The sequence below is a fragment of the Stegodyphus dumicola genome, chromosome 10, assembly GCF_044657685.1.
Source record: "Stegodyphus dumicola isolate Sdum_Otavi_A_Nest chromosome 10, ASM4465768v1".
Lineage (NCBI taxonomy): Eukaryota > Metazoa > Arthropoda > Arachnida > Araneae > Eresidae > Stegodyphus > Stegodyphus dumicola.
In genome coordinates, this window is record NC_140777.1 from 105251382 (window position 1) to 105272441 (window position 21060).

The 21060-nt window shown below is 34.2% G+C and overlaps 1 protein-coding gene across 9 annotated transcripts in view; it reads right to left on the reverse strand.

Moving 5' to 3' along the window:
• Window positions 1-21060, reverse strand: part of LOC118192992 (phosphatase and actin regulator 2-like) — a 290734-nt gene that overhangs the window by 66320 nt on the left and 203354 nt on the right. The window contains exon 1 of one of the 9 annotated variants that reach the window (XM_085825355.1): window positions 18573-18624. The exons of the other annotated variants lie outside the window; for them this stretch is intronic. Coding sequence (XP_085681481.1) covers window positions 18573-18609 — 37 coding nt within the window. The 5' untranslated portion in view covers window positions 18610-18624. Of the gene's footprint in view, window positions 1-18572; window positions 18625-21060 lie in introns of those variants that run through there. 9 annotated transcript variants of the gene reach the window in all.

A 21060-nucleotide genomic window follows, 5' to 3' on the forward strand; every position in this document is an offset into this window, starting at 1 on the left:
ACTTTTTGCAACACAATGTAATTTGCGTATGAATAATTATGGTTGCGAATGGCGTTGGAATAATACCTACTGCTCGAAAAATGCCAGGACAAAAAGAATGGCACTCCGCTAGCATAACTTATGTAGCTATCACCGATATTAACAAGTCTCCTGAGTATGATTTAGACGTCCTACAGATTACATCGTCAAAGGTGATAGTTGCTTAGGTTGTGTGAATTACTATTACGCAAAACAATACTTTAAGCTGTTCCCGGCAATATCATCATCCAGAACAGGTCCAGCAAAAAACATAGTTTTAGAATAACTGATGGAAAGCACTGACAGATTATCACTTGATGAAGTTTAGCAAGATCGCTAGTGTTCTTGACTGCAAAATTTGTGTTGCAGATACAAGGTCTGTCCCGAAAGTAATGCGCCCATTTTCTTCTGCCGCACAGTCGATATCCACCACACAAAGTTGTCCCCGCCCGACTTCATTTTGTTCCCGAAGATTAAGAAATCTCTCAAATGACAGCATTTGAGACCCTGGAGAACACCAAGGCGGCTACGACGAGGTTACTAAAGGACATCCTTGGGACGGACTTCCAGGACGCATATAAAGCATGGAAATCGCGTTGGAACAAGTGTGTTTAAGCAGTAGGTATGTATTTCGAAGAATATTGAGTAATTGCACGAATCGATTCAATAAATTTCTTTAAAATAATGGCGCATTACTTTCGGGACAGATCCTGTATACTCCATCGCGTACTGCTATAGTTTGTTACTTTTAAAGTTAAACTTTACAGTTCCTACTACAGGCATTTTGTTTTTGAAAATCCGAAAAGTTGAAAATTTTTATATCGATGATAATCACTAACAGTAATTTCAGTCTAAGTAGTTTATATATATATATATAATAAATGTTTCGTGATCTTTGCTTCACTGCGTCGCGTGTTCGATATAAAGATTAGAGGCGCCGGTTGCCATAACACTGGACTTGAGTCCGACTTTCACAAGAAGTATGAATGTTTGTAGTTGACTACTGTTTCCTCTTCACATGAGTGAAATTTTGGTAAATCTCCCCCCCCCACCGTAATGCATGGTTGAAAAAAAGCATGTCTGAAAGGAGCTCTGTGAACGACGGCCTCTGTGAAAGGAGCATCCGCTGTCTCTTTAACATATGTAATATTCTGGCCACAATTAATGACTTCAAACGCACATGATGTTAAGGTGTGTTTAACAAGAAAGGTGAAGAGAAAAACATGCGTAAAACACGACATTCTAATTATCAGCTACACATGGTGTAGATTCGTTTAACACCACATTTTGGAGTAGCATTAAGGGGTGGGGAGAAACTTAACATAAAAGCACATGGCTGAGTAATAAACTGTCTTAATACATTTTTTAAATGTTAAACCGCATATCTAAGACATACACAGTTTTCGAAAAGCTCTTTAAAAACCTTACATTATGGCTAATATATGTGCTTTGAAAGATTTTAGTTTTAAAATTCTAACTGGCTTAAAATTCCACTGAGACTCCAAAACACTTACAAAAGTCAGTCCGCTTTAGGATACTGTACACCTCTCAGATTCATACTTTTCATTAAAGTCTTCATTTACATAGCAGTTGAAACCCCACGTAACTGAAGATGATAATAAGCATGACTGACGTTTTATACAGCGTTCTTTCTACTAATAACAAATACTCATTTATACCCTGTAGCTATACCTGTACCCTGTATTTATACTCAAAATACCCTGTAGCGTCCCATACTCACCTTTGCCTATCCTGTTTGGGTTTGTACTTGTAAGACGTCTATGGAAAAATTGCAAATTCCACAGAATACTGAGCTCAGACAGGCAGTGGGTTGTTATCGGTTCATTAGTAACTCGGCAATCCACCGTGAGCTTAAAATTCCGGATGTATACATGACTATGTTAGCCGAAATGTTTTTGAACAAATTCCTGATGCGCGAAATAGCACAATACCTGTATTAAGTTATGATATCAACAGCCGTGAAAACCACTGAAAGCCACCTGCGGTCTTCAGCCACTTGAATATGTAAATTTTCTGCTGTCATATTGTTTATTGTATTACTTTATGCCTTGTCATTTACTTTATGTCTTGTCATTTGTTTGTATTGTATTACTTTATGCCTTGTCATTTGTTTATAAGTTACTGCTTTAGTTTCTACGCTCATATTACACTTGTACATTATCAGAAACAGTTTTGTAACATTGACATTTCTTTTTTCTTGATCTATAATTGCGCACTGTCTACCACCTTCATCAAGGCTACGTTGCAGTTAGGTGTATCGAGTCATATCGCTATCGGACTCATAATATGGTCTCGCCGTGCTATATTTCTTTTATCAAATGATATTAACTGTGCTTCAGGTGATATCTCGACATAACTACACTCGGGAACTCTTTTTATGTTCGAAAATCGTCTACCTGTTATTCCGAGATATCGATAAAATGCGGGATCTCATTTCAGGGAGCTGCAAGTTTGCCTGAGCCGACGTTTTATATACCTTAAAAAGTATTTTCTCTCTCCTCTCCGCATGCCTTTGTGTTGTAACTGGAAGCGCGTTCAACACGTAGTCGGGAAGTCCGGAGTTCGAATGCCGTCTAGGGAGTTAACATTTCGTCAATTCCCTAGCTTCGAAAAATTCTAAAATGACTAAAGTGGCGCCCGAACTAACTTATGTTGGACGATAATTCGTCACCACTAGAGTTTTGCGACTAAGTCCCCTCATACCAAATCGCCTTTTAAAAGGAGTAGTATATAAGGTATTTTCTTCCTCCTTTCCGTATGCCTTCGTGGTGTAGACGTGGAAGACGCTCGACGCGACTTCGGGAGGTCCGGAGTTCGAATCCCAGAGGGATTTGCTCATTTCTTCAGTTTCCTGGCTTCGAAAAATTCTAAAAAAAAAGTTCTCTATAATAGGTAAGAGGTCAGTGTTTCCCAACAACGCTCATGAAGCGCGTCGTCCACCGAATTTTTGAATTTAAATACATTTTTCAGAGAACATTCAGCTTATATTTTCAACTTTCTAAAATGAAATATAAAAGCAGAAACCGGTGAGCGCATCTTTTAAATCAATATTAACTCTGTGAAACACATGAGGTACAGGTATGAAATTAAAGGCCAGGCAGTACGCATCAGTATAATCCAAATTACTGCATCGGGAAATCATTGAATGTTTAGTAAGTATACCATCACTGAAAACATTACATAACGTTATCTGAATACATCACGGCATATGAGGGTTATTTGCCTGAGGAGAGGGATGCCTTCTTAGAGGGCTTTCTGAGAGAAATTTTCATGAGGGAAAAACACGAAAACCAACCATGTAGCGTGCGCTCGAACCAGGTCGAGCTACCAGTGTTTAGCGGTTTTACCTACACGGTCAATGATGAAGCTCAAACGTTAGGAAGCATTGGATCAAGCAGATACATTAATGAATTACAATAATTTGAAAAATTTCTTCAGCCTTAGATTGTAAGTTATACATAACATAAAAAATAAGATGAGATAAAAATAATAAAATTTCTTCTTCATCCCTGTCATTTGGGAACAAACATTGTGTTTAAAGCTCGAATTTCATTCTAAATTCACTAAAAACGAAATCATCTGTCATTACAAATTACTGTCATAAAAAAAAAAAAAAAAAAAGAAAGGAAGGACAAAAAGTTAACTCAAAATTTTTAATCGACTTAAATACAATATAAATTTCTTGCTGGCATTTATCTCAGAAATTCCGTTCACTGTGAGCCTTTAAGGGTTCAATTAATATCGTTCAAAAGGTATTCTAGGAACCTATATGAGTCTGCCTACAGCACCCACAGGAAGATTAGATGTGCACAATATTGCTTACTATATTCTTTAATACAAGACTGCAGTGGAGAAACCTTGTGCCAACTGTAGATGAACGTTCACTGTCAAGTGCGCTCAGTATTATATGCGGCCGCAGCGAAAGAATTCTAAAGTAATAATAATAACAATTTTAGCTTAGCCACTCAGACGGAATGTGGTTAGTAACTCTGATTGCCGTACCGGAGGCGTAATGGCAAACCGCACATTGAGTTGATCAATGTTATCGAATTTTGCTTACTGCGCATGCTCCGTAGTGTACCTCAATAGCTCAATAGTAATTGGGAACAAATATTGGGCACTAAGTATAAGCAACCCTACACAAGAATGTTAGTCATATTTTTTTTTTTTTTTTTTTTAACAATTGCAATACTGTAGAAATTTGTTGTGCGCTTATTACATGTGCTTCTGTTTCATTTCTAACAAGTTTCAAAACCCCGAACGGTTTACGCCCAGATAACACAATATCAACCATATACCGTATTTATCTTCTTTTAAAATTCCACCATAGTTGCGCCAAATTCTAATCTGAGCATGCGCAGTAAGAGAAATTCATTTAACATTGATCAACTCAATGTGCGGTTTGCCATTATGCGTACCGGAGGGTCCGGGTTCGAATCCTGAGGAAGGCATGGATGTAAATTGCCTGTCCCTTCATAGGAGGTAACGGTGGCTCACCTATTATGCGCCTCCGGTCTTAGTAGTGGCCAACGCCTATTAACGGCTAGTGCCCGCCATTAGACATAAAAAAATTATTAATTTAGCTTTTTTTCAATTTTCATTTTTCAAAGTTACATCCATACTTTTAATGCACAGACATGAAGTAGTAAGCTTTTGATAATTACTAACCCAACACTAATCGAAACACTGCCCGTTTCAGAATGTATTTCATTTCCTGTGAACTAGCATTCGAACCCTATTTGAGCGGTGGTCTCAAGGGAACGAAACGGTACTCCCAACAGCTCACTACAGTCAAAATTAATATAGCTCATTTAAAAAGACCGCAAAAACAATCTTCGACGAGCTTTAGAAAAAAAGTCCCTTGACTTCAGGTTCGGTCACATTCTTCAAATTGCAGAATACCGTCAGAACCACGGCTCTTAACGAAAGGGAGAGATGCGTAACAGAAAACAGCTGGAAACAATCCACGTGACCTAGTTTGCGTATTTCTTTCAACGCCTCTAGGTGGTAATTATAGCAAGCCAAGCAAAAGCCAGTGCTCCGTGACACAGACATGAGCATTCGAGCGTTCGAACTGATACTCAGTTATCCACAGGCCTATTATTATACGAAAACTTGTTTGGCAGTCTCTTGACAAGTGTAATCTTTTGTTTCTGTAATCGTGATTCCTATTACTTTTTTCAAGTCATTAAGATTGCTAATGCCAACTAATAATTTTCTATCGTGCTGCTAGGAGAATGTTTGTCATTCGGTGTCAAGGTCAAGTTTGTAAACTGTAAGTGTTCGTGGAGATTTTACATATCCGTTTCAATCGATTTTTTCCCCCCTCCCGTAACTAAATATAACAGTAGGATACTGATAGCAGGTGTCATAAGGAAGTTTTGCAAAATCCTTTTTCTTGATGGTTCAAAAGTAAACAGAGATGGAACGAATTCTAAATTTTCTCAAATCTGAATCCACACGTTTCTCGAATCCTTCAGAGAAGTATAAAAAGAAGAACTTAAATTTCTCAATTAAAGCAAAATTTGAAATTAGTGTTTAATGAAAAACAAATTTAAATCACAACTTTAAAAAAAAATCTATATTTATTAAGAGGATGCAAATAAAACTGAGTAAGTGCAGTACGCAGTTAACGGCTCATAAGTTTTTAGGTTCATTTTCTTTAAATAAAGGCAACTATAGAAAACAAAGGAACTGAAAAACACATAAATAAGCATTAAATGCGGAACTCTAATTCCTTCTACTGACTAAAAAATACAACACGCTCAATTGACACAAGATGATGATACAGGTGATCCAAACTGACGTTATTTTTGGGAAAAACACTTAAGTTTTCGAATTTAAGTGTTTAACAGTTACTCTACATTAAAATTCGAAAGATTCAAATGATCAAAAACGCATAAAGATTCGAATTTTCTAATTTTTTCATGATTTGTGGAATGTTACTCGTACATCGCTAATTAAAATTAACATTCCACAAAAAAGGACTCCAATAAATATGCTATAAATTAATTTATATGCGCAATAATTTTATGTAATTAATAGATGACAATGAACAAATGGCAAAAAAAAAAAAGACTTTTTTATATGTTGAAAACCGTATTGTGATTGACGCAAAGCCGGTGGGCTTTTTTTATTATTTTATTTTTATTTTTATTATTATTTTTTTATTTTTATTTATTTTATTTTATTTTATTTTATTTATTTATTTATTTGCGGAGAGGGGGGGCTGTTGTTGTTGTTTGTTTGTCTCGAGGAACGATTTACCCAGAAGGACTATTAATTTCGTTTTGGTCGGTCGAAATGTCGGTTCACTTTTCAAATTGTTGCCACCAAATATTATCGCCCTGCGTTATATTTAAAGAAATTAAATAACGAAAAATGTGCATAAATGTATGTATGTTTCTCGCATTGTGATAAATCAACGGTACCTAGAGCCATCAAATTTTGAATAACATAATCCTCCACCCGAATATGGGCATCTGCGAATCATTGTGAATATGGGCTACTAAATAAAAAAGATCTTTTTATAAACTTTACAGCAGCGCTTATGATAAAACTAATCATGAATTTATCTGGAAGTTTTGCACGTAAATGAATCGAAAGTTATATATGCACCACACAAGATGAAGATTTGGTTCTACAGGAACCACATTAGTTAATATTGAATTCAGGAAAACGATCTTCTCGAACACAGAAACTGTTTTCATAGAGTTTCCTACTTTATTACGTGTATGTGTATGTGATTATGGCAAAGCCTCGAGGGCTATCTGTCTAAGGGGAGATATGCCTTCGTGGAGGACTTTCTAAGGGAAACTGGCTCGTATACACGTTACACATGGGGAAAACCACGAAAACGCCCATGCAGCCAGCCCGTTCGCGGGATTCGAACCTCGGACCGAACTACCAGTGTTCAGCGACTTTACCGCTCGGCCGCTGGTGGGCCCTACTTTATTACGAGAAACTTGATGATACCTTTTGTTCAATGAATTGAATAAGGCAAAGTACGCGAGGGGGATGTTTTTTCGGAAAACTTGCTAAAAAAAATGGTCCGTATTTAAGCTTTACTTGAGAAAAATCAATTGGGGGGGGGGTGAAAACTTTTCATATTTTATATTATGCCCAAAGGGGAGTTTTTTTTTTTTTTTTTTTTTTTTTACATTTTGTGTGTTACCTGTACTTTACATGTTTTTCGCACTTAAACCATAAAATTCAATTCAACAGCAATATCACAAATATTTAAAAGGGCATATCTTTCGAATTTCCGATACACAGTCTCGCGCGCTGTAAATAAAAATGCCCCCCCCCGGTACAGTGTTACCAATGCTTGCTTTGAAATCGTTGAATTTCTTAATCAAAAACTCATAAATGCTTTACAAAATACGAAATAGATAATAAAACAAATTCCAAATTTGGGCATCCAGATGCCCATATTCAGATGGACACGTACATTATTCAAAATTTGATGGCTCTAGGTACCGTTGTTTTATCGCAATGGTTTAATGCAATATACATTTATGCAGATTCTTCATTATTTAATTTCTTTAAATATAATACAGGGCTCTAAAATTTGGTGGCAACAATTTAAAAAGTGATTCGCCGTTTGTAGTGAATCAACGTAAAATGCTAAAACGAAATTAATAGCCCTTCTGGGCTAAAAAACATGGAAACATTCGAAAGGGCATTCGATTCTGGGTTGAACCAGCGAGATTTAGCTCGCCCTCTGGTGCGCAAATTTGCAATACGTACACGTCTATGATAAATATTTAAAGAACTATTTTTCTGAAACCTTTTAAAACTATGAAGGCAGCTTTTTGAACATCCCCCTATATGTACGAAAATGAGTGTATATACACGTAAAATGAAAGAACCAATCCCAAAAGTTTATTCCTTAGTTCTCACAATGTTCTTTTTCTTTTCCAACTTTAATAAACATGAAAAATATGTAAGATGGAGAATTTACATTTTAAGCATCTCCATTTAAAGAGCTATATATGTACTTCAGTGATTGTATTAGTATGTAATCCGGGCCTTTACACAGAACTATTTAAAATAAGAAATTATCATAATTTTATGCAAATGAATAAAACAGAAATGACATAATACATAAAATGCATAAAAAACAGAATATCAAAGTTGATTATAACATCGCAACTAGGTTCATGGAGATTTAAATTACCCTTATCACGCATAGAAAAAATTTTGAAATTTTTTTCTCTGCGCGAAGATTTGAAAAGCAATTTGTGCTTGGTTTGGGCTAATACAAAATCTTTGACTAAATATCAAGAATAAAATGTAAACACTATTATTTTGCTGAAAATGCAACACACGTTCTTCGAACTGATCAGATGATATTTGGATAATCTTTGTCCGAAAAAAAAAATAACATAACGGGAAAAAGAATAATATGCATTGACAACAATAAAGCGGGAAATATAGTAGGTTCAGCCACAAGATTAATAGATAGATACCTTGACGTTCATTTTACAAAAGTGATAAATATTCGGTAAAAGGCACAGAAGTAAAATGTATCTAACAATGGCTGGATGGCTTGGTAATGTGTATCAGCAAACCTCCTGAGTGTTTGCACTAGAATTTATTGAGAGCTTTTCTACAGGAAACTCTTATTCACATCACACACATCGGAAATAATGTTACAGGGGACTTAAATTATAAAATTAAAAACTCTTAACAAATGAGAAATAGATCACACAGAAATTTCCTTAAATTTCTAGGCAATTTGAGCTACTAAATTTGAACACATTGAAACTATCATCCAAATTCGAAAAAATATGTAAAATTATGATATAATAATTTTAAAAAAGATAATTACTATGAATAAACGTGCATTCAAGAATCTGTATTATGAAATTAGCTCACTCATATCATATTAGAGTTAGTTCTATTAATGTATTAAAATAAAATGGAGATAATTGCCAGTTGAGTGGATGAAACGATAAAAAATTGCATACAGCCCTTTCTTCTTCACTGTGTGTGGGGGGGGGGATATTTCTGATGATTATAAATATCTAAGTTCATTACATCAAAAATACAAATATCATTTCATCATCCTTCCCTGTTATGTTTAGATCTGAAAAATAAAATATTAACTACGTTATCGTTTTCAAATGCAACGAATTCTAGCAGTTCTTTGGAAACGTTCTACACGACTAACATTTTGTAAAATATGAAACGTGTTGAATAATATGAAACAAGTGAAACTCTTTTGTGGTAAAGAAGTCAGAAAAATCCTTTGTACCTTATGGAATTCTATTTACCCACTTTCCAATCGCGCGTGTGAAGCAAGCATACTAAAACTGCCAACACAGCAAACTTGCCGCATTTTAGCCGCGGTACTTAATAATTTTACTGTTCCTAAAGTAGACCATTTACGAGAGTGGAATGAATTACGAAAACATATCAGCAACAGGATTCAGTGTTGAAAGTTAAGTAATGCCACTACTTTAGAGTGGATACTATTAAATTATTTTTAAAGACATGCCTATGAAAATGCTATACATGAAAACTGTTGCATAGAGTGGATGCCGAAATTTCGATAATATTAACTGAAACAAATCTTGCGCTATTACTAAACAATTTCCCATCAATAAAATATATCTCTTTTAGCTGACAAATTTTAATTCCAATCCTGTTTAGAATTCCACTGTTTCATTTACAACCAAATCCCGATTAAGCTCTTCTCAAAGTGTTCAAATTTAAATTTTCTGTTTTCTCTTTTGTTCCATTAGATGGTGCTGCTATTGTTACTTTTCTCTCTCTCTCTCTTATCTATTTACTTTTTTTTTTGCCCATTTATGTAACACAGATCCAACAAAATAGAGCAGACTATTTTGCTACTCGATGAAAACACAATACTGATATGCCGATCAAAGCAGTTCAATGCGAACTATATACAGACTACCCTGAGAAAGAGATGGACGACGCTCTGAGAACTTAATTTACCCAATAGTAAATTTAAATAATTTAAAACGAAATAGGATAATAGCATCGAAAAACTCCCTGTCTTTTTCTTGAATTTTCCAGAACTAAAGAAAGAAAGGTTATTTTTAAGCTTAAAGTGCTTCCCATGTGGTTCATTTCTTTCAAATCAATGAAATACCCAGTTCAATGCTTTCGTTGTCAGCGATTTGCTCATAGCCAGCTAAGCTGCTTTAACAAACCTAGGTGCTTGAAATGAGCACAAAATTACTTGTCATATGCAAACCTGCTTCATAAAGAGGAGAACATATACGATGTTCGGGTAGCCATCCAACGACTTCCAAACTTTTTGCACGCTTTCCCAAACCTAGAGGTAAGAAGGACACACACACACCAAAAAAAAAAAAAAAAAAAAAAAAAAAAAAAAAAACAGAAAGGCGTCAACTTTACCTAGAAGAGATCTGACCTGAACGACAAAGAATATTGAAGACCACGTTGCTGAATTACTGGTTGTGCTTATGGACCGTGGTATAAAACGCGGTATTAAGGAATTCCTCAGATTACTGATTAAAACAGAAAACTAAAGATGACACTGTTTTGAAAGCCGTCAAGTTACTCGAAAAATTAGGAGGGAAAAAATTACGTTTTAATTCTATATGAACTGCAACACTACTGTAACCAAAACTCCTCTCTCTGCGAATTCCGAGAAATCACTTTTCGACCCTCCAAAAAACACTCTTTATAGCAGCTACAATCACGTAATTACTAAAAGACCTATAATTTTCACCGTAGAAATTCTACCACTCAGGTGAATTTTATGATTCAGCACGTTAGAAATTCTACTGGAATGGATCATGTACTACAGATTCGCCGATCATTGCCACAAAAGGATGTACGTTGAATGTAATACATAGAAAATCAGCAGGTTTCAGGCCTTTTATTTTTCCAGAGCAAAGTGTCCCTTTTCGTCACAATTCATCCGTTCCTCCCATTATTTATGGATCTCATTTATTCGAACTTTCACATTAGGCTAGCTACACAGGCGCTGCGTCAGCTACGCAAGAAAGTGAAAATTATTTTCATACGTTTTGCATATAACACATCAACCAAGTCGAAGTCAAAGGTTAGGTGGTCAATGCCTTTGTATTCAAACCGACTAGTTGAAGTTAAAAACTATATTTCTCTACAACAAAACTACATTTTCTCCAATTATTATATTTGCACAAGTCAAATATAAAAGTTGAATATTTTAGGAGGCATACCTAAGAAAATAGAGACATCAAACAGGTAACGAGCTAACATAACAAATATTCGAGTTTATTATAATAAAAATTTACTCATGTGCAAGCAATCGATAAAAATACCACGATTGACAACTATTAATATAGATATAAGAAATCTTACATTTTCATTGCATTTACCAGTGGCAGAGACTGCATTAAAAATAATGAAAATAATGCTACTGATTCCGTCGCGCAGCATTCTAATATCAGAAACATAAAAAAAGAAGAACGTATCTAATCGCATTAAAGAGCTTATGTACTAAGATTCCTCTTCTGTTAAAAGCATATGCAGTATGACCATTTTTCTCTCTGCAGGAGGTAATACACGGCATTAGTTCCACTCCGTAATAAGTCTTAGAATTCCAGGACTTCAAATAGCTTTTTATCTTTAGTTTGGCAAAAGGTCAAAAACACCCATGTATCTACTCGAGATAATTTAAGGTCGAGTACCAGAAGACACATACACAATTTACAAAAGAAATCATCAATGGTGAATTTCTTGGCTTGGCTTTAGAAACCAATTTGAATACGCTAGCCTTGACCTACCAGCTGGATGAATCTCTCTCTTCTTTTCTGGATAAATCGACAGATAATACGAGTCTAAAGAATACTGTTCTGAAACGCTGAAGCTGTCTCAGATTTTTCAGACATGTACGTGGATAAAAGAAAAGAGTTCGCCTTTTGTAACATGGTCTTCCTACGATAGAAAATCTTTAAAAATACACTTTTTTTTCCCCTTTAAATACACGTAATTTCTTTCACTAAACGTAAATATTCCTTTGAATGTAAAGAATTAAAAGCAAAATAGAAACAATGGACGTCCTCGCGGCTTCAGATTAGCGGCTAATACTAACAAAATCAGATTCTTAAAGACATAATGCTAGAATACAATTTCTGAAAACGAAAATTAACAAAACCTTGAATATATTAACGCAACAAATTTGAATGAATGAGATGAGAACAATACAGCTCTACAAATCACTACACAAACTCAAAACAGCTGCTTAAAGTGGAAAGACCCTTTTCTCAGAAAGGGGAGGGGCATGTAATTAGAAAACGGCAAATATTTCAGAAAATAGCTGAAACATAAATGTTAAAAAAAACATTCGCTTGCTAGGACGATAATCCAAATTAGTATTTCTTCTTCTGGAAGAGTTAAAGTAACAAATATTTATTATATGTTCGGATTTAAACAATAAATACTACAATTTTCCTAACACTTCAATCTGAAAGGTGTAAAAGTTAATTTAAATTTATGGAGGGGAAAAAAATAAAAAATAAAAAAAAAAAATAAAAAAAAGAGGAAGGAACGCAGAAAGAAAAAAAATATTATTGCTAAGTATTAAAAATCCCAAACAGACCTACATGATTTCATTATTTTTTTCCCATTTTTCTTCAAAGAAGGAGAAACAGTACTAGTAAACAATGTATGAAAAAATATAACTAAAAGGCTTCTTTAAGTATGGCAAAGTCAACGAGGAGAACTGTGTGCTTTCGTGGAAGTCGTTTTAAATGAAACTGCCTTGTATTTACATAATCATTTTGCTAAATTAATATTTTAAAATAAAATTATTTATTTCAGGATTAATTTCTAAAATTTAATAAAAAAATATTCGCAATTTAAAAGATCTGTTTTCACTAAGAGATTTTTGAGAACAGTAACATTTGAAAAGCATTCGTCAGCAATTTCTCGTTTCATCGCAAATAATTACCAGCAAAATTAATACTTCTTTGCCTCACTTATTTAAAAGCAAATAAATAAAAATAGACTGATACATTTTGTACATTGATGTTTAATCAGAATGATGAACTACGTTAAAGTATGTACATTTTCACATTAAATATGTACTGGTAAAAGAAATTCCAACTGTCACAGCAAATGGTTTTGTGTTGCCAGTCATAACAATAGTAGAAAGACAACTGAAGTCAACTAAAGCATTATATAGTTTTCCCTCTTAGCATTTAAACATCTACAATAATTTAGGATTTCAATTCTTCAAACAACAAGCCGAAAATTGTTCATTAGTTTTATTCTACGACATTTACGGTTAGCAATATTAAATTCACAAACTAGAACTTCCAAACACAGTAGCAATATATAACAATTATTTCATAAGAATCATTAAGGAAATAAATCAGTAGATAGCGTCAAAAAAGAATATTTACAGTTAGAACGGATTCCACTGCATATTCGATAATCACTATTTATTACAAATTCTTCCTCCATAATGACAGACACTTCTAGCAAATTTATATAAAAATGTGTGATCAATTGTAGTTCCATCATTAAATATAGCTTTTATTTTGACTTCAATGCTTGTACTGCAACAGAAGTATCTTATTAAAAATGGCTGACGTCAGAACTCGAAGTGACAATTCGTTTATGTTTACTGATGCTCAGCTCAAACAGCAGTATTTTAATAAAAGTGAGATTCTACAACGTTGCTATGAAAGTCTGGAATGGTACACACTTATCGCTTTCAGAATCAAGCTTTCAAGAAATGCAACATAAAACGAGCTCAAACTCCATCAGAGAACAACAGGAAAACAATTTTAATTTCCGCTTTCGCTTTATTTCAATCGTTTTCTAAATTACGTTTCTCAATGTACGATGTTCTGTGGCGGGGATGGGAAAAAAAAAAAAAATTATATTCTCACATTCTGTGATCACTACTAAATTTCTTCTTATTTCAGACCATTCACGTAGAAGTTTCCAGTTCAAATAATCTCTTTCCCATTCTCGCCAATGGGTTTTTCAGTTATGAAGCTAGATGAATTTCGGAGTCAGGCAGACGACTACTACTTCAATGGCTATTCAAAAACCATTTTCAAACGAAACGCGTTTCTTCCACAGCACGTGACGAAAGCCAATTTCGAGGAATTTCCAAGACAGGAAATATACTACAATGGAAATAAAAACAAAATTCACAGGGAGCAAAAAACGGTTTCTCCTTTCTAAGAATGTATTGTATAATCACATAACCATCAGTACTGATATCCTAGGCGATGATGATAGTTTTCCAAAGAGAAGAATGGAATATTTCTGACTGTAGTCGGTTAACAGAAATTTTACACTCCCAAAGGAAAGAAAATCAATGCTTTAGCATACGCATAAACTAGCTCTAAGGCATGATTGATATTGGAAGACTAAAAATTAATGAAGTACTTACATGCACTGTAAAAACAACATTACATACTCTCGCTGCAATATCAGTACAAGCAAGTCGGTCGATCGCAACACAGAGTTTTCCTTGAGAACAAAAATTCTTCTCGTAGTCATTGGTAAAATTTTAATTATTTGTTTTTCTCCTTTTTAATATAACTATTACAATTGTATGAATATTTTCACCTTTTGCATTTGATTTGTGTTCCCCTTAATAAAATTCGCACGTTCGGCTCATACATATTTATAAACTTTCAGTAATTTTATAATAAATTTTTCTTCTTCGTTTAGATTGTCCCTTCGTGGTGCAATTGGAAATTATGTTCGGCTAGCAATGCAGGAGAATAGCGGTTCGATTCCTGGACAGGGCAGCATTAATTTTTCATTTTCTTACTTAAAGGCCTGTTAATTAATTATCCTTTTTCACGATATGCATGTTTGTAATATTTTATATGCAGAGCTATCTTTACTGACCTTATTTACACATTAAATCTCCAGCCTTTTTATCCATGATTATTAAAATACACATATTTTGTGGGTTTAGCCAAAGGGACATGACAGTGCTTAATATTCAGAACTACAAAAAGATGTGATAGGAACAAGTAGAATATTTCGTGATGAATAAGTGTTTTGTTAATCTGAGTTTAATAAGCGGCGGAGATGAGTTTAATAAATGGCGGTTTTTATTTGCTATGGCTCCTGAAAATTTGAAAGTAATAAGCGGCTGAGTTTATTAACCAGTCGGGGGTACAGTATATATATATATATATACATATAATTACACAACATTAAGAAGAGTGCCTTAAAGTCCTTCGCGATGCACCAAAATTTGGCCCCTGTCTCGCAGATGGATCGCTACTCACACTTCGAAATATTCTAATTAGACAAAGATTAAATGCAAGCAAAACGCAGTTTAAATACTTGTTAACTTAAACACATCAGGAAACAGAATAACACTTCAGATTTCAACTAAAATTTTAATTGGAAAAAAAATCGCACAGCACGTAATTTACGCAATCATTCTAGTAATCTAGTCTAGCATATGTTCTTTTGATTAGATATTTACAGGCTGACGCAAAATATTCCAATATTCTATAGGGAAGGAAATTTAGGCAATGATTTTTCGCACGTTCTTTCAAAAATTATTTTCAAACATTCTCTCCAGCTGCCTCAACGCTACCTTTCCTGAGCCTTGAACGAAGCCTTCCAAAGGACCCCCAAGACTGCGGCTTCTCTTAGCACCAGTCTAGCTATGTTCTAGTAAGTCTGGCATATGTTCTTTTGATTAGATATTTACAGGCTGACGCAAAATATTCCAGTATTCTATAGGGAAGCAAATTTAGGCAATAATTTTTCGCACGTTCTTTCAAAGATTATTTTCAAACATTCTCTCCAGCTGCCTTGAACGGAGCCTTCCAAAGAATTGTTTACGTTTTGTTGCTCCAGCAAGTAAATAGTTGCCTCTTCTACTTCGACTGCGTCTTCTAACAGCTTCTCGGATCTTGCATTTACCGCCCAATTTCATGTCCAGTCTCAACAGTACTTTTCAAAAAGGATTTGAAGCCAGCGTCATGGACCTGAACACTAAACTGGTCTCTAAAGGACAGAAAATTTTTGATATCCTTCAAAGAACATCTTTTCGACTGCAACTGATCAGTGGCACTACGAGCATTAATTGTTTACGAGGCTGTAATATGCTTTTCTCCATCTTGGAATTTGAAGATTGGCATTTCAGGTCATATATTTACGGGTTGCTTATTTGCTTCAGTGGAATGAATCAGTATGGGTTAGCTTAAATCAAAGTTAAAGGCACCTTAAACTTCTTCACGACAAACAGAAAAGAAGATAAAAATGCATTCTCACTTGACTTCGGAATTTCACGTAGCTCGTTCAGAATAAATCGGAGGAAAAAACCAATAGCGTTCTTACAGACATGAGCGAAATAAATACAGCAAAGTATCTTGTCACAAGTTTATTACACAGTTTTAACCTATTGCTTCTAAGCAAAATTATGAATAATAATTTTTAATGGAAATTACTAATAAGCAAAATGCTGCAAGCATTTTTAACAAACAGAGTACGAATACTGTGGATCATTAAACGATAGAAGTTTAAAAAAAATTGCATACAATGGATTGAAAAGATTTATTTTATTTCATTCGTTTGAGTTCTATCGACTCTGCGTGCACCGTTATTATAAAGAGAATAAAGCAGAATAATTTTGCATTAAATGTGCTAGAGTAACAAGAAAAGTAGGAAGGAATGACATCCTTCCTTATACTGCAATAAGGTATTAAAAGTAAAGATATCATTTCATTAAATTCAGTAAGTTTATCTTTCTTCCAGAAGACAGCGAACTCTCTGGAAGTATTATCTCTCAACGAGGGGGTGGGAATCTGCCATACCTCAACATTATGCTTATTATTGCTACTCTTCAACCCAAACACCATGATCGCCAACATTCGGAAGCAGATCCAATTTCTAGACTGGGATAGGGTCTCTTACCCAGGCGCCCAAACACATGAACTTTGTTCACGCAGAGAAAAGAAATCTGCGCATTGTATTATTCTTTCTAATGGTAGAAAAAAAAAAAAAAAAAAAAAAAAAAAAAAAACTGTGTTTGGAGATTTCAGAACAAATATCAGACACTTACTTTTATTTCGTTTTTAGTTTAATCCTGCAGTGAATTATATATGAAACAAAATAAATAAATACATAAAATGAAATAAAATAATAATATTTTTTCGCGAAGTGTCGCTGCAGTAAAAATATGACCGATTATATCTAATGCCATAGCGAAAAAAAATCGAAAATTTAAATCTTCTAATGAACACTATGTTAAGCTGACTAATCAAAACAGAAAGCTTTTAATTAAATTATATAAACAGTGATAAATGATAATAAACAGAGGGGCAGGACTAAAAATTCTACGTCTACTAAAACATGAAGACGACCCAAAAGTCATAAAACTAACTATAAAATAAATATTTACTCGAAAGTGTGTCATAAAATTATTTCTAATCTACAGAGAGTAAAGCTCATGGGAGATAAAGCACAAGAGAAAAAAAGAGAGCGAAAGGAGAAGAAAAAGAGGGAGAAAGAAAGAAATATGATGATGAAAGAGCATACCAGTGCTGCTTTATCAAGTTAACTACTAATTTCAATCAAATAAATAAACATGAGGAGCAAAACTTTTACTTAAGAGAATTAAAACTGAATCACTACAAACTGATTACCAAAATTCAAACGTTTTCTAAAATTGACCTATTCGGTAAATACTACGCTAAACACAGAATACTAATCTAATAATCTATAAGACGTAAAAGTATCCAATCCATACATAGGGAAACGCAGATTTTGTACAGAAATTTAATTATAATTCTCAGTTGTATAAAATTACGCTTCCATTAATTCTTTAAATCAAATTCGAACTTTTAACTTTTTAAGAATGCTTTTATGACAAAAACATGCCAACATAATCCTGAATATATGTGTTGGCTATGGTAATAAGAATATAAAAAACAAACTCAGTGGCGTAACAGCCCAATGCCTGCAGTGTCCCGAAATCTGCTTTCTTGACCGTGGGCCCCGGGGTGCGTCAGCCATCTAGTTAGATTTCGAGCAAACTTTCATGTTCAACGCTCTCCAGCCCCTCGTTAACAGAAAAATACCATAAAAATAACTACACTGTAGACCTGGAGGTTTCTGGACTAATATCACAAAAGCAAAGTTACGAGAAGAGAATGGCTCTACCGGATTAAAAACACATACTTTTGTCCATATGTGTTTGTGTGTCCGTACGCGTATGTGTTTCCTAGACCCGATAATGCAGTTGTATTTCCGAACTGCATATATCAAAAAATCCGCAAACTTAACTGCTATATCAAAAACCACGTCTGCGAAGATGCACATGCAGTATTAAAATTAAAGTTTAAAAAATGTTTAAATGATATATTCCAATAGCACATGAACTCTATACAACTGACTAAACAAGACTATATAACACATACAGCATTCATTAAATTTAAAATCCGATTAAAACTTTAAGAATTCACATTATATGAAGGTTCCCCTTTCCCGAAACAGCCGGGAAAAGTATTTTAAAACAAATAATAAAAATATTTTACTTTTATACAAAAATGACTTACATGCCACGAAGAAACTGAGATCGTTGATGCAAAACATCAAACGTTTAGAGCTCCGAATTTCACGTGCAAATGCGGACTTAAGCAGATAGCCCACGTGTATGCTTTGCCGTAACCGAAATATTCCAAATGCAGATTTGTTTGAGAATGACAAAAGAGGCCTTGCTTGTATTTCGTTCGGTGAATGGAGCAATTCTTTGGGGCTTCCTAACTGTGACTCATAAGATAACGGCCAATGAATCACAAAGGATAGATGACCTTTCAGACGGAACAATCACCCTTTCGACGGATGAGAAGGAATCAATTTTTCATAACGAGAATTCATTTTCCCTATTCGAGTCGCTCGAGGACTTTTTTTCAAGGCAACAACCACTACGCTGATATTGCATATATTAATATATATATTTGTAAGCAGTCGTATTCTGTATGCATCTGCTTATTCTGTAACGGGAACGCAAAACAATTTTTGGAAATTAGAAACATAATTGTTTATAGTTATAAAACGAGCATTAAGCGAACAGGGTCATAGCATAGAGAAAGTACATTAGAGTTCACCACTGTTTAACCATGATATTGAAATGAAGATGCGTGATCTAGACAAACGTTTCACTGCTTATGAGGTGGATTTTTTTATTTTTAATATTCTGGTCTACATTCTATGTAGACATATATTATAGTCTATGTATATATATATATATAACATAAGAAATTTTCTATTGCCGTGTCGTTCCTAAATGATAAGGTTACAATTTTCAGAAAATTTAATAAATGATATTCCAAGGTTGGATTAATAATTGGTGGAACAAAAAAAATAATAATTGAATCCAAGGTCAAATTCGTAACTGACAGGGAAAATAAATACCTGATTCCAGATACAAACTGCGATACCGAGATAATAATACTTTAACTACACCCTGAAATTGGAAAAAAAAAAAAAAAAAAAAAGGGGGGGGGGAGGTTTTCACTCACCAAAAACTGGTAGTTTCAGGAAGGTTTCCGCGCTGCGAGGTAGCATCTTTTTAAAAAACTCGAAATTAATTTACATTTGCTTTATAATACACGATTAATTTTATTCAATTATTTATAATAATGTACTATTTAATTACATATATTATTATTTAATTTTATGTTCTTCGACTAATTTTATTTTGTATTTTTAGACGTGTTTATACAGAAAAAATTCTGAGAAGGGAAGGAAAGCTTTAATTTATCAAAGTACTTTTAAATATAACAAACATAAAATCATTTGCATTGGATACTTTTCATATTTCCAGTTCAGAAATGGATCTAACGACTTTATATATTGATGTAAAACAAAACTAAACACAAATATTTAATGATTAAACGTTTGGCTAAATCTTCACATTAACTTTTACAAATGTCAACAATATGATTAAGAGAATTCAGATCCAACAAAATTTAATGAGAAAAAATATGCTGAATATGATTAGGGATGGGGTAATGAGTCTTGCACAACAAAAGCTCATTAATTCAGTAATGAAACTTAAACTACGCACATTTTATTTGTATAACTTATTTGTATATTATTTGTAATCTTATTGCTGAAAAACACTTTCACTAGTAAAGTTTAAAAATCAAAAACCCGGGATATGTGTCGATAAACCGGGAATTTCTTCGTAAAAGCTGGAGTTTGGCAGCTATGCTACTCCAAAACGTACTGTAACGCATACATCTGTCATTATAGTATGTACACGTGTATAATGAATACACCGATGATACACCTCATCGCTTAAATGAAGTTCTAGCGTCATTAGGCTTGCCGAAGCAAGAAACAGGAAAAATGTGCATAGCCTTCGCCGGAATTCGGACCCTGGACTTTCCGATTGCTACCTGTATGTGCTTTCCAATTACACCACGAAGGCACACGGTAACGAGGAAGGAAATGCTTTACCTCCTTCCCCATTTAAAGGGCGACTGTGAAGGCGGGGACTTCAGTCACTCATTCCTTGTGGTGACGGATTCGTACGACCATCCACCGTACCGTTCGACCATCCACCGTAATTTAGTTCAGGCGCCCACTTGTAGCGTCCTCAGAACTTTCTGGCGCTGCTAGTCGGCTGTGCTTTGTAATTATACTACGAAAGGACGCGGTATTTTCAAAATGATCATTTTTATTCGATAAAGTTACAGAAATTTCTACTTAAGTTAATAAAGTTGTCTTGTTAATTATTTATGTCAAGTTTATTTATTTAAGCAAAAATTCCTGTAACTTTTTCAAAACAACTACAAAAAAATTAAAAGAAGGCTGGCTAGTCAAAGTGTGTGATAAATTAAGCTGCAAGATAAAAATCAGATAGCGATTTTACGGATTTTCATATAAAAACATTCTACAATTACACTGAAAATAATAACATACCCGCTATATAAACTACCTTCCTTTGAAAACATTCCGAACAACGGTTTTAAAATAAAAAAGGACAGATTACAGGCCAAAACATCCAACAAAACACAAGGTTGTTATAAAAAACGG